Here is a 15,186-nt window from a genome sequence, read left to right on the forward strand (position 1 = left end):
GGTAGTATAGACATTGTACTAGGTCAGCACAAGGTAATCTTTAAATGAACCCAGGGATTGGATATAGAGAGAAAAACAGGCCTTGGGGCCAGATCACAGCTTTTAACTCGGGTAGCGAGTCAAATTACTGATTCATTTTATATATCAAGAACTGGGCCTCAGGAGAAAGATCCACCACCAAAAGAATAATACAGACTCTGTTCTACTGGTGCCAGCTTTTAAATATCATTTGCCTACTGAAAAAAGCAATGTGTTTCAAGAAATTAGCTTAGATTACAGCATAAGGATTATCAGCTTTAAATGAGGAAGTAGACAAGTAGTTCAGATTTTCCTGACACAAGTTGGCCAGTTCTCAGAGGGTCAGAATGATTTGGTTATCCTGTCTGGAAGCCATGGGATATACTATATGACCTTCAAGGTTGCTTTAAATTTGGGGGATTCTAAGAGAGATTTGAATTTGGAAATCCCCTGGGTCATGTAACAGCCAGATTTAAGGTATTCTTAGAGCTACAGATGTCTCCATATTTTAAAAAAAAAAAAAACTTTCTTAAAATTTTTTATTTCTTTTCAGTGTAACAGTATTCATTGGTTTTGCACCACACCCAGTGCTCCATGCAATACGTGCCCTCCATAATACCCACCACCTGGTTCCCCAACATCCCCCTGCCCCACCCCTTCAAAACCCTCAGATTGTTTTTCAGAGTCCATAGTCTCTCATGGTCACCTCCCCTTCCAATTTCCCTCAACTCCCTTCTTCTCTCCATCTCCCTTTGTCCTCCATGTTATTTGTTATGCTCCACAAATAAGTGAAACCATATGATAATTGACTCTCTCTGCTTGACTTATTTCACTCAGCATAATCTCTTCCAACCCTGTCCATGTGGATACAAAAGTTGGGTATTCATCCTTCTGATGGAGGCATAATACTCCATAGTGTATATGGACCTCATCTTCCTTATCCATTCATCCGTTGAAGGGCATCTTGGTTATTTCCACAGTTTGGCGACCATGGCCATTGCTGCTATGAACATTTGTGTACAGATGGCCCTTCTTTTCACTACATTTGTATCTTTGGGGTAAATACCTAGTATTGCAATTGCAGGGTCATAGGGAAGCTCTATTTTTAATTTCTTGAGGAATCTCCCAAGATATGTCTCCAAAGGCAAAGGAAACAAAAGCAAAAATGAACTTTTGGGACTTCATCAAGATCAAAAGCTTCTGCACAGCAAAGGAAACAGTCAACAAAACAAAGAGGCAACCCACAGAATGGGAAAAGATATTTGCAAATGACAGTACAGAAAAAAACCCCTTCTAATTAGTCAAAGGATACACTTGATGATCTCATCCAAAGCATGTGCAGTGAGAAGCCAGTAAAATGGATTATGTGACTGCATATTAAGTGTTAATAATGCCATTGGAAATTCTCCCTAGATTACAGAGATTATAGATTACAGATTACAGATAAATCTCTGTAATCTAGGAAGAAAGGACCTTCTTACTAATATCACAGATCCTGTAATGAGTCACCTCTAGAACCACAAATAAGACTTTCTACATAGATGGTTAAGGCTGAAGACCTATCTCCATTTGAAGCTTGAGTGGATAAAAAAGGGCTGGCATAAATTAACTCATTACAAGAAAGCAAAACAGTGTTGCCATTAGCCTACAATGGGAGGCAGGTCCTCAAGTGTTAACAGTCTTCTTAGCAGACCAAGTATATCCTTTCCTGATTGTTCAACAGCCTGGAAGGTACAGGATTAAGATTCAAGAGGGGCATAACATCACTAAAAATTGTAGATTAGGATGCACAAAAAAACCAGTCTCTCCACTGTAATAATCCTTAGCTAGTGAAGACTGACAGGACCAACATTTTCAGAATTCTAGACTCTGATCCAAAACTTATTGTAACCAGGGTTTTTCTTGATGTAAAAAGAGAAAGCTAGAATGTGATAATAGAATACAGAGGCTTTTTTTCTCATTTGACTACTATCCCCATTTCCCCAGCAGCTGAAAGGAAGGTGGTCCATATTCCTCAAATTGTTGGTTCCAGACTAATGGTCTTGCCTTGCTCTTAAAATGGTATGGCTGTGTGTTTTGACCTGTTTGGCCCTGAAGGACAGACACAGTGGCTGACCTTTGCTTTGTACCCTCTCCCCCTTGTGCTAAAGTGGCTTTCTAGCCTGTGACTGCCTCTATTGAAAAATGTAAAGACATACATTGCTCCTGATCACCTTGAGTTAGGCATGGCAGAAGAGGAGAACAGAGAAGAGACCCAACACAGCACAAGAAGGAAGAGACTGAAGAAGACATTTCTTGGGAACATAATAACTGGGAAGGGCCATTGTACATACTGAGGAAATGGGGCACAGGATACATGCATTGGACCAGATGCATGAAAAGATTGTAGGTTTGCACTTTCTGGAGGATCTGTGGGTCCCATGCAAGCAGCAAAGTAAGAAAAGAAAATTAAGGCAGAGCTGTGGGCAGCCTGCAGTAGTACTGAAGAAGTGTCCCAGCTCAGAGCTAAGCTGCAAATACCAGGACATTAGTTGTTTTGTTGTTGTTGTTGTTTTTTCTTAGTTTAGTATTTAAAAAAAAAATCTCTCAGGTCACAGGCTGACCAACAAGAAAACAGAACAGACTTCAGTGACCACACATGATAAGGAATGCAGTCCGATTTTGTTTGTTTGTTTTTAATTTACTTATTTGGTGGGGGGATAGTTTGGAGAATTCACTAAATAAATAGACAACAACAGAACGACCAACAATAGCAAACCCTGGGGAAGGTGGATAATCTGGTTTCTAGGGTTACCACACTATAGTGTTCAAAATGTCCAGTTTTAACAAAAACAAATCAGAAATGCATAAAAAGCATATAAAGGTATGCAAAGAAACAGGAAATTATTGCCCATTCACAGGATAAAAAAATGATACAAATCATATCTGAGGAAGCTGAGACACTGTACTTACTAGACAAATATTTTAAGTGTCTTAAAATTCAGGAGGTCTAGATATAAGTGTTGCCTTTCCACTAACTCTGTACATGAGTAATCAAGTCACTTCCATTCTCTGGATTTATGTCTCCTCATAATCTATACAGTGAGGTGGTCTGGCTGATCAGTGTTCACAAGCTAGGACCTGGAGAGACAATTTAGCCCATAGATGTGTTTCACTTGTCCGTCACAGTGTTTCTTCCCCCCCTCCACCTTTTTTTTTTAAAGATTTTATTTATTTATTTTGCAGACAGAGATCACAAGTAGACAGAGAGGCAGGCAGAGACAAGGAAGCAGGCTCCCTGCTGAGCAGAGAGCCCAATGCGGGGCTCACTTCCCAGGACCCTGAGATCATGACCTGAGCTGAAGTCAGAGGTTTAACCCACTGAACCACCCAGCCACCTCCCTCACAGTGTTTCTTTTTTAAAAAAAGTCAGTCACTGGTCAACATTTTTAAAATATGGAGATTTTTTACATAAAATCCAATATTTGGATTTTCTTGAAAAAAACTGGAGGATGTCAGCCCACTGGACTTTCCTCCCTCCTACACCCTACCTCACCAATGAGAACCATCCAAATCACTTTTGTTCACTTTAGAAGGCAGAGATTTTCCAACTGGATATAGACTCATGCATACTCTAGTCTCAGATTGTTTTACTCATGTAACCGGTCTAGACCCTACCAATATCTAAGTTGCCCACTGCTGACTAAAATGAGTCTTTCTATGTCTAAATCTGCTATTAGTATAAGTTTTCATACAAGTGAATATCTTTCCTAAAATATAGTTAAAGAGATTCTACACAATTAAAAGCCAAGTAATACTCTGAAACAGTGAGCTTCCCCACAAACAGGAGAAGTTCTATTGTGTGACATCTGATCTGTACAATTGCAAGGAATGACAGTAATGAACTAATTACTTCATCCTTTCATACCCTGCCCCAAGCCAGGACAGAAACCAAAGAAATCTAGAATTTGAGGAAACAAGGAAAATATATGCTGATGACATCTGAACGGGCTCTATTATCTCACCAAAACCATGTTTTATCACATAGGCTTCACATACCACCACCAATAACAGGTTTTCATGTGCCCTGTGTACATCCTGTCCTCAAGTGGGGAGTATGTCCTCCCGAGACCATGGCCCAGAGTCAGAAACAAAGCCCTTTTTTACACAGTGACAAAGAAAAAGAGCCTGAATTATTTGAGGTTAGGGTTCAGTATGTAAAAATCCTACCACAGGGGTAGGATTTGTAACTTCTAGGTACCATCATATCCCAGAAGCTTGTTTTCAGCTCCCAAGGGGGAAATCAGCCCAGGAAAGCAGCTAAAGATGTCAACAGTTAGATATGGGGACCAATGTTCAACAAGCAGTAATTTACTTAACCTGACCAACAGCTAGGAAGGCAAATCAACTCCTGTAGTGCTCTTGTGAAACCTTATCCCATGTTCAGAAGGGAGAAAATCTGAGAACACACACACACAGAGAATAAAATTCAGAACAATAAGAGAGGCAGATATTTGACTTTGTAGAAGACACATACACCTAGCAATTTCCTGTAAAATAGCCAAAATGGGACCAAACTTCTTATTTATAGGTAACCAAGATATCACTGGTTACCAATTTTCACAATACTCAGTCATCCCCAATTTACAAGGAGGAAAACTGAGTTTCAAAGATATACAGGAAACTGCTCAAGCTGCACATCTAATAGCACAATAGAAGCAAGAATCTGGGTTTCTTACAAAAGTAAAAATAAACTATTGAGACTTCATCAAACTAAAAAGCTTCTGCATAACAAAGGAAACAATCAATTATAGGTAAATGGGTGATCTACCCATCTAAAGGGAATCTACAGAATGGGAGAAGATATTTTCAAATGAAATATATAATAAAGGATTAGTATCCAAAATATATAAAGAACTTATAAAACTCAACACTCAAGAACAAATAATCCAGTTAAAAAATAAAGAGAAGATATGGATGGACATTTTTCCAAAGAAGACATATACACGGCCAACAGATACATGAAAAGATGCTCAATATCACTGATCATCAGAGAAATACAAACAAAACTACAATGAGATAGTACCAGACACCTGTGAGAATGGATAAAATTAAAAACACAAGAAACCACAGGTTTTGGCAAGGATGTGGAGAAAGTGGAACCCCCTTGCATTGTTGGTAGGAATGTAAACTGGTACAGCCATTCTGGAAAACAGTATGGAGGTTTCTTAAAAAGTTCATATTAGAACTACCCTAAAATCCAGCAAATGCACTACTAGGTATTTACCCAATGGATACAAAACTACTGATTGAAAGGAATACATGTATCCTGATGTTTATAGCAGCATGTTCAAAAATAGCTGAACTATAGAGAGAGCCCAAATGTCCATCAACTGATGAATAGATAAAGAGGATGCAGGGAGAGGGTGCGTGGGTGGCTCATTCAGTTAAATGTCAGTCTTCAGCTCAGGTCATGATGCCTGGGTCCTGGAATCAAGCCCTCTGTTGGGCTCCCTGCTTGGTGGGGAGTCTGCTGCTCTCTCTCCCTCTGCCTGCCATTCCCCCTGCTTGTGCTGTCTCTCTCTGTGTAAAAAAAATAAATAAATAAATAAAAAAGAGGATGGGGGTGTGTGTGAATAATGGAAGACTACTCACCCATAAAAAAGAGTGAAATCTTGCTATTTGCAATGACATGGATAGGGCTAGAGAGTATTATGCTACATGAAATAAATCAGTCAGAGAAAGACAAATAACATGATTTCATTAGTAAGTGGAATTTAAGAAACAAATGAACATGAGGTAAAAAAAGAGAAGAAAGTCAAAAAACAGTCTCTTAACTATAGAGAACGAACTGATAGCTACAGAAGGGGAGGTGGGTGAGAGGATGGGTTAAATAGTTGATGGGTATTAAGGAGTTCACTTGTGATGAGCAGTGGATCTTGTATATAAGTGATGAATCACTAAATTCTACATCTGAAACTAATATTGCACTACATTTTAAATAGCTGGGGAAAAAAGAATCTGGCTTTCTTAGATTGCACACTAGATTTTAATCTGCTTAATGAAAGGTAGGGCTACTTTAGGGGCACCTGGGTGGCTCAGTCGGTTAAGCAGCTGCCTTTGACTCAGGTCATAAATCTCAGGGTCCTGAGATTGTGTTCTATCTTGCTGTCAAATAAATAAATAAAATCTTAAAAAAAAAAATAAAAGGTAGGGCTAGTTGGACAGAACTAAGCACCCTTGATTATTCATCCTAGGACTGGGATGCTCACACAACAATGGGACTTCCAGGAGGGGAATGGGGATTCTACAGTGACCAAGTTGGTTCAAAGATCTACAAAGATGTCCAGCTGGTATGGAATTCAGAAGAAAGTGTTTTACCACCTACTATACTTTCTTGTTATATGCCAAATAACCTAGGGATAGTGTTTTCAAGGTGCTACTGAATCTCAGCTTCCAGTGAGTCTGAATAAAGCAGACAACTGTCCCATAACATGAAAGTTACAGTATCCCAGGAAATCACCCATCTACCTACCAACTACATCAACATTAACGAAGATTCAATAGTTCGGTATGATTCCTCTCAATGTCCTATCTAGACACGTTGGAGCTTGAATAAATTCTAGAAAGTGCTTCAGAGATGGAGTAAATAAAAGCCCATGATCATATACCAAATGGTTGGGAGAGCCATGACTAGAACTCAGGCCTCTTATTTCTTAATATTTTTACTACCATTTCTATAAGACCATTCTACCCTCAATGAAAATCAATGTAGAATAATGGAGATAGTGATTTTATTTTAAAAATATCGACTAGGAAGAAGTCTACATAACCTCCATCATTTAATACCTTGTATATCACAGAATCTTACCAGAAATGTAAACCTAAACATAAATACTCATTAAGGAGAATTGAAGTTCTACCTGTGAGATAATATTCATATCATTCATGCAACAGCCTGACTCCATTTCTTTTTACTGATGATACCAGAACAGTGGGCCACTAAGGTTCTATGGTACTCCCCTGGAGAGATGAAAAGACCATTCAACTATTGTTAAGCAAAAAGGTTCAAAATGATCTAATGTTCATTCTGAAAACAATCTCAGGCAACATATCTTAGTTTCTCAAAGAATAAACATTATTATAGTAGACAGAATAGTTGATCTCTAAGTTATAATTTGGGCCCTATCATTAATGGTCCTGCTCTATTATCACAGTCCTCAGTCTACACTTGTGTTATTTAATACAGTAGCAACTAGCCACATGTGGCTAATGAACCCATGAAATGTGACTAATATTAATGAAAATCTGTTGTCAGTATAGAATACACTCCAGATTTCAAATACTTAGAAAAATATATTTATTAATAATGTTCATAATGATAATATATGATGTTCTATGATAATATTTTAGATACATTGGGCTAAGAAAAATATATTAAAATTAATTTCACCTATAATTTTTTTTACTTTATTTTTTTACTATGGCCATTAGAAAAATTTAAGTTATATTTGTAGCTTGCATTTGTGGCTCACATTACATTTCTACTGGACTGTGCTAGTATAGACCAGTGGTTCCTAACATCAAAGATTCTGATTTAACTAGCTTGGAGCCTGAGTATTGGTTTTTTTAAGCTGCCCAAGTGATTTATTTCATCATGTAGCCAAGACTGAAAACCACTAGGCTAGACTCCATACCATGCATGCCTGAGTCAGCCAGTAGTCTTCTCAAAGGTCAGCTTCAGCCCATGCTAGTGGCTGCTGGGACCGTGTGCTTAGAGATACACTTGTCCTGACCTTGCATGTAAAAGCATAAATGTCAGTTCATTAGTAAGCCAAAGCCTGGCTTTGCCATTTGCCTCTCTGAGTCATTCTGCTTTGCTCAATCATTTTGCCCCATCCCTTGATTTACTGTTTATTATAAAAATGATATTTTGGGGTACTTGGGTGGCTCAGTTAGTTAAGCATCTACCTTTGGCTCAGGTAATGATCCCAGGGTCCTAGGATCCCCGATGAGTGGGGAGCCTTGTTCTCCTTCTCCCTCTGTTGCTTTCTCTGCCTGTGCTCTCTCTTTCAAATAAATAATTTTTTAAATGACATTCCACAGAAAGTGAAATACATTTGGATTGGAATGACAGTTTAGTCCTCCATTTAAAGAAGGATCTGTTAGCCCAAGATACACAAGCTGTTTCTTTATAGGACCTCACACTCATCCCAAAGGGCCATGGTTACTGATGTGTTCTTTCTGACTACCCCTGAGACCAATTCATCAAGCAGCAAGGCTGAGCTAAGACAGAGATAACATTTGAAGACTCAGATGGAAGATGCCACATAGGTAAAAGAAAAAGGACTAGATATTTCATTAGGAGATTCCCAGGACAGAAGAGGATGAGAAATCATTTTGTCCATCCCTCTGCTTCTAAGTACTGTCCTCATCTAAATCATTCTAACCAGATAACAGTATTTCTTGGGTTTACAGTCCTCCAAGGAAAGAGGTCTCATTTAACCATTAAGGCCAGCCTTGATACATAGACCTTTTGGGACTAATAAAGTAGTGGTGGTAATAATGAGCAAGTTACTATTTGCCAAGTACCCAGTGTGTGACAAGCACTATGCTAAATACTTTACTCCCCTATGTGATCTCATTTAATCATCATAAAAAGTCTGTTATCCCTGTTCTTCAGATGAAGAAATCAAGGTTCAGGGAATTAAGTCTTGCCAAAAACCAAGGAGCTGGGAAGTAGGAAAGGTGATATTGCCTTTCAGGTTCTCTGATTTCAAATAATCTGCTCCTTCACTCATGTCACAATATCATCATTGTAGTCTTGAGGCCCTTCATCTTCCAAGAGCCCAAACTACTCTCATCTTTTGTTTGACATCAGGTATCCTACAGAAGATACTAACAAAAGATGATAGGTATGGTAAATATGATCATAAGACATCCTGATGTAGCTCGGGTACTTGTACTGCTACAAAGTTATTTCCATGTGCATGATCTCATTCATTGTGATATCCACTGGGATTAAAGAACTATCAACACCATTTTGTGGATGGGGAAAATCAGAGCTCACAAATATCAAAGAACAGATTCTAGCTCATAATTCGTAAGAGCTGGGATGCCAGGCCAGTGCTCTTACCCTGTAGTATCTTGCCAATTGGTGACCTAGAGGAAACAGAAACTGCTAAGGAGCCCTTTCTCAAGAGCCTGTTCCATTAAAGGCCAGGTTCTTCATGGCACAATGTCAAAAGGGCCAAGGTCTTTTAAGCACTATCAAGTTGCCTGCTTCCCACCCTCAACACATTTTAGATCCCAGACACCTGACTCAATGTAAAATCTGCAATCAGTAAACTGTAGCCCCTGAGAGGGTAGGGAGCCAACAGTCTTATATTAACAGCTGAAGACAACACATGGGGGTATTCACACTTCCCTAAATAAGAAAAAGAAGGCAAAGGAGGCAGAGGGGAGTGAGAAGGGAGGGGAAGGGAAGAGAGAGATCTATAAAAAGAAAGAACAAAAGAGGGGAGACAAGGAAAATAATAAAAGCAGAAAGGAAGAGAGATAAAAAATGTAAGTTCACAGCAATATAGGATTAAAAGAGTCTTCAAAAACCAACCAGACCAAAAGGGAAGTGATTTGTATAAAGTCACAACAGGTAGGAGGCAGGAGACAGACAAATATGGGTATTGTTAAAATAATCAAAGAGAAAAAAAGAAAATAACTCAAAATTAGAGGGGAAAGATTAAAGGAGGCCCATGTCTTGGGTAAAAGACCAAAAAAGGGAAAGGAAATGTGAGAGGAGCCACCAGGAGAGAAATGAGAAGAACAAAGGCTGGAGAGGGGAAAGTCAAGGGTAGGTAGCCAAGGAGACAGGAGAAGAAAGTGAAGGCTGAAGAGAGAGGAGAGTGAAGGCTGACACTCACCCTCACAAAGCTGGCAGGAAACCATCCCTCCTCATCGTCGATCTGGCCCCACCACCAATCCTTGTTGGAAGCATCCAAGACTTTGATGACGTCGCCAGCCTTAAATGCCAACTCCCGGTTGGCCATGGTGACGTGATCCCATACTGCCTCAGCACTAACGATGGAATCTCCAGTGATCAGCTTAGGAGACAAAATGAGAATGTGTTCAGTCCACACAGCTAGCTACCTTACCTGCCCCTTACCCCACCCACAGAACTCTAGTAGTTATGGAAATACTGACATACTGGTGGTGAAGGGTTGGGGAAAGGGAGATGGCACTAGGAGCACAAGCTCCACTGGACCACAAGACAAAAAATACTTGTCAACTCTCCATTAGCCAGTGGGTGGAATGGCCCAGAATGTGAATATGGACTACACAGGCCTCATGTTTTTATTCCTACTCATGAGCATTTTCCCCAGAGAAAAAAAGAAAGTTCAGTGCCAGGAATGGGTGAAGAGGTTGAAATCAAAGGCTAAAATGAAACTCAAACATATTTGCTCTAAATTTCCTGTGTTCTCCCCCTTGTCCTGCTCCTCCTTGGAACTGACCAATTGAGAGCTGGTGGTACATTATTGAACACCACTGTACCCCACCCTCAAGGGGTTACAGACCATGGCATTCCTCACACACAATGGACTCCAGTCCTGCAGTGTCCTGTTCTCACCCACACATGATGCCATCCAGAGAGGTCATGGGTATGAAAGAATATGACTTTCTATGATGCCTTGCTTCCAAGAAACTCAACCTTGTCACAGATTCACTCAGTGATTTGTTACCACCACTCTATGAGATAAATAAGGAGTCTAGATTGAATCCTGCATTTGATGGATGGCATAATTGAGCCATAGTGAATTTAAGGGGTGAGTGCATGATCACCCAGCAAGGCAGGGGCTGTGCAAAGATCTTAACCCTGGTCATTAAAGTCTGTGACAAGTGGGACTGGGCTACAGCAAACAACAGGAAGACATCTATCCCATTACCACATCACACACACACACACACACACATAAACTTATAACACTTGTCTAAGCACAGTGATAGTGATGAAGATGGAGGAAGAGTCTGCCTCTGTTTCTGGCTGCCATCCTGATCCCTGTGTTGTTTGTTCTTTTTCCCCAACTGGTTCCAACCTATACAGGCCATCAATCTTCCTGACATTCGGAGAAACAGATCCCAGGACAAAGAACATATGGCTTGTCAAGGCAAAAGATTCAAGAACTCTTTCTCTAGCACTAAATTTCTGAACATGTTCTCTAGAAGTCAATTTTTCTATCAGTCTGCTTTGAGGAAGAACTGATTCCCCAAGGTAACTGTAGCTCCACAAGACCAAAGACAAAACAGTTCAAACAACAGAGAAAGAATATGAAGCATGCATCCTCTTACATAGGTATGCCTTTCAATATACCAACTGGAGGATAACCCATGGTTATGAAATTAACACATTACATACATATGAAAACACACCCACGTACTGATCTTTTGACTTAGTTAAGTAATTATGTTGGTTAGGTAAGGCATACTGGGAGCTCCTCAGCACGGATGCAAATGAGATTTCCAATGGGGTCTTTTATAACACTATCTTTCAAGTATCTCATCCTTTACTATTTATAAAGTATTTTCCTATCTACTTCACCACTTGATCCTTACTGAATGACTAGGCCTCACTATTACCCATATTTTAAAGATAAGGGAACTAAAAGGCTCAGATAGGTGACCTGTCCTTTGTTCAATCATACAAGTAATAAATTATGGAGCCTGGCCTTCTGATTGCATGTGTTCTAATACCCATGATACCATACTATCAATGCTACAGGGAACTCCTAGAACTCCATCCATAATATCAGAAACCAGATGACTCCCATTTGTAAAGAACTACAAAGAGAGAGATATGGACAGCCACCTTTAGTCACCAATTGTCCTGCCTATGAGATGTTTTGTTTTGTTTTGTTTTATGATGAACCTGCTTTCTTCCAATTGCACTAAAATTTAATTTGTTCTTGTTCTGGTCTCAGTGGAGAATTGCTGGTAGCTGGCCTTAATAACATAAATCTTGATTAAAAAAATTCCCTCTTCTACCAAAGATGGGTTCCAACTGGTGTTGTTAGAGCTCAATAAGTACATACAGCCCCAACCCACAGCACCATGAAAGCCTGTGACTTAAAACTATTACCTTGGCTTTTTAACCAAAGGTCAAGCATATCTTGGCATCAGTTCAGCCCTCAGATCAGGATGCTATCTGTGATGCTGTCTGAGGTACCCTAGGCTGATTGCACTGCCTGTGCTCTTTCTATAGTGGTCATCTTTTTTAGCAACTTCATGTTTGGCTTTTCCCGGCAGCAGTGGGCTCATTCTTGTCCCCATTTAGTTCAGCTGATCTGCCTGAGCCCTCAGATCACAGAGCTCAGCTATACCCTAGACAAGGACAATCTAGGATACGTTGACTATAAACCAACTGGTAATCCTGTTGTCAGGGCCTACCTGGAATCAAAAGCAATCAGAACTAAACAGCATTTTAAAGGTTATCACCCTTAAGCCATTTCATAGATCAGGTACAATATAGCAAGAGAACTTGCCTGCAGTCATCAGATGGCCAGCTTCCTAGACCATGCTTTCCTGAAAGTAACACTATAGATAGAGAAGGTAGAAAAGAACACCTGTATTTAAGACCTTCCTCTGCTACTTGCTAAAGGTGTGATGATAATGATGATGATGTTATTAGCTAGTATGGAGTACTTGTTATATGTCAGGCACTAGTCCATGAACTTCACACACATTAATTCATTAAAGCCTCAGAGTAGCTCTTTGAGGAAATAGTATTATTATTCCTATCTTAGAGGTGAGGATATTGAAGCTCAGAGAGATTAAATAATTTTCCAAAATTTACACAGACAATAAGTATTAAAGACATAATTCAAATGCAGCTACAGTATGGCTCTAGAGTATCTGCTCTTACAAATTATGGTACCACTGAGTCAGTTTCTTTATCTGTTAAACAATATTGAACAAAGAGTTGATGGATATGTGTGCAGACATAAGAGAAGAGTAATCCGAAAGAGGCTGGTAGCTGTATGGGGTTCCTGTAGTCTCCAATCACAAATATAAGCAGAAATAAGGGTATGTTACATGCCTATCCTCTGAGTTGTTTTAAAAGTGAATTAAAACTGGAAGGTATTATGCTCCATGAAATAAATCAGTCAGAGGAAGACAATTATATGGTTTCACTCACATGTGGAATATAAAAAATAGCAGAGGATAAAACTGAATGGGAGGAAATCAAGGAGACAACAAGAGAACATGTGATGTGACACTGAAGATAGACCTTAAAGAATGGGTAGGATTGTAACAGATATGGGAGGGAGAAGGAAAGGCATTTGAGGCAGAGCAATGAGGAATGAGATTACATAAAGTCTCATAGGTAAAGACCATAGGGAATTTGATGGCAAACAGGTAGTAGAGTTTGGAAAAGGCTAGGAAGAAGGGGTTGGGGGAGTTGGGGAAGGAGAGATGGAAAGCTAGGCTGGAGTCCTTTTTGAAGCCTCTTTAACCTGAGGAAAAGGAGGAAGTCTATAGCTTGGCTTTTGCCAATCTCCCCCAAGAAAGCAAAGAGAGAAGGCTCCCAGCTGGTTTCTCTTTCCAGGGATACCAGCCCACCCTGTGAATGACTTTCAGTAGTAGTTCTCGACTTCTTGGGGGACTTATTAAAACACAGATTACCAGGACCCCCAAGTCTAAGTGTCTGATTCAGTTGGTCTCTATTTAAAATTTTATTTGGTTGAGAGAAAGAAACAGCAGAGTAAGAGAAAGAGAATGAGTTGGGGGCAGGGGCACAGGGAGAGGGAGAAGCAGGCTCCCCACTGAGCAGGAAGCCTGCCTCAGGACTCAATTCCAGGACCCTGGGATCATGACCTGAGCCAAAGGCAGATGCTTAACCGACGGAGCCACCCAGGCGCCCCTAATTCAGTTAATCTTAAGCATGACTCAAGAGGTTGCATTTCAAACAAGTCTCCAGGTGATGCCTATGTTGCTGGTTTAGATACACACTTGGACCTTCATAGTTTAGGCTCATCCTTGCCTCTCCTGATGTCTCTTTTTTCCCAGGGATCCCCATGCCACCCTGTAGGTTGGGCTCCCTGCCTAACCTAAAGGTTTTCCTCAGTGGTTGGTATATCTGAGAAAGGATATTTTGGGTCATGTAAGGAGAACTCCCAATGCCAGGCTTTGCCAATATACAAAAAAAGTGGGATCCCAGTTATCCAGAGCCGTAACAACCCTCCTGTCAACCTTTCAAAGCCTCACTTACAGATCAACTCTTATCTTTACCCTGGCAGGGACCTTCCACTCTAGCCAAACTGTTTCTCTTGCAGGCAGATGTACTCTTACCTCCGTGCCTCTGACTCAGACAAAGCCTTAGCCATGGTTAAGTACAGGAACACTAGATTTAGGCTGCCTCTTGCTAGTTGTGTCATCTTCATCTGACTGTTTGTTAATCCCTCACCTGATGACTCCAGTTTGTATTCTTTCTTCCTTTGCCCTTTCACTAATTTTTAAGAAGGATAAGAAGAAAATAAGGCAATATGGACTTATTCAAGTTGTCAACCAGATGTACACTTAGGAAGATCTAAACAATCTGCTTAATTCATAATGCATAGCAGTTTTTAGTCTCTACAACCTGAGCCTTAAAATCAGGCATGTTCTCAGATCACAACAACAGAATTAGCATCTCTGTCAGGTTGCAGAACATACTATGGGGCTAAGAAAATTATTTATGTTATAAGTACCAGGTTGTCTATAGGACAGTCTGTTGTTGATAGGATTTATGGCCAAGTGGCTTGTGGGGTGGGCTGCTAGTTTTGCTGAAGATGGTCATCAGGGAAAGGAGAAAAGATGGCAGGTAAAGAAAACAGGGAAAGGAGAAAAGATGCCAGGTAAGAAAAACACCACTATGAATATTTTTTAAATCCCAAGAATTGATTTTTCTCTTCCCTACAACTTAATAACTCACACCTGGCTGATTTCAGCTTTAACCTGGATGTTGCTATCACCCATAACTAAATAAATGAATAAATAAATAAATAAATGTATGTACTGAAAGGAAGTATGCAAATATCATCTTTTCATGACAGGATCATTTTTCCCTACTTTGTTCGTGTGATTTGTGAGTCACTGCGCACCAGCTTCCTTCAATGTCCCATTGTACCATCCATTTTTCACTTTAAGAAAATGAAAGAT

At 39.9% G+C, this 15,186-nt stretch overlaps 1 protein-coding gene across 10 annotated transcripts in view; it reads right to left on the bottom strand.

Moving 5' to 3' along the window:
- The window catches only part of ARHGEF9 (Cdc42 guanine nucleotide exchange factor 9), a 202,995-nt gene that overhangs the window by 126,962 nt on the left and 60,847 nt on the right, over positions 1-15,186 (bottom strand). For 5 of the 10 annotated variants that reach the window (XM_032330550.1, XM_032330554.1, XM_032330553.1 and 2 more), the window contains exon 2: positions 9,918-10,097. The exons of 4 other annotated variants lie outside the window; for them this stretch is intronic. In XM_032330550.1, coding sequence (XP_032186441.1) covers positions 9,918-10,097 — 180 coding nt within the window. Of the gene's footprint in view, positions 1-9,917; positions 10,098-10,621; positions 10,644-15,186 lie in introns of those variants that run through there. One more of the 10 variants, XM_032330555.1, reaches the window with a different exon arrangement.

The sequence above is a fragment of the Mustela erminea genome, chromosome X (genome assembly GCF_009829155.1).
Source record: "Mustela erminea isolate mMusErm1 chromosome X, mMusErm1.Pri, whole genome shotgun sequence".
Lineage (NCBI taxonomy): Eukaryota > Metazoa > Chordata > Mammalia > Carnivora > Mustelidae > Mustela > Mustela erminea.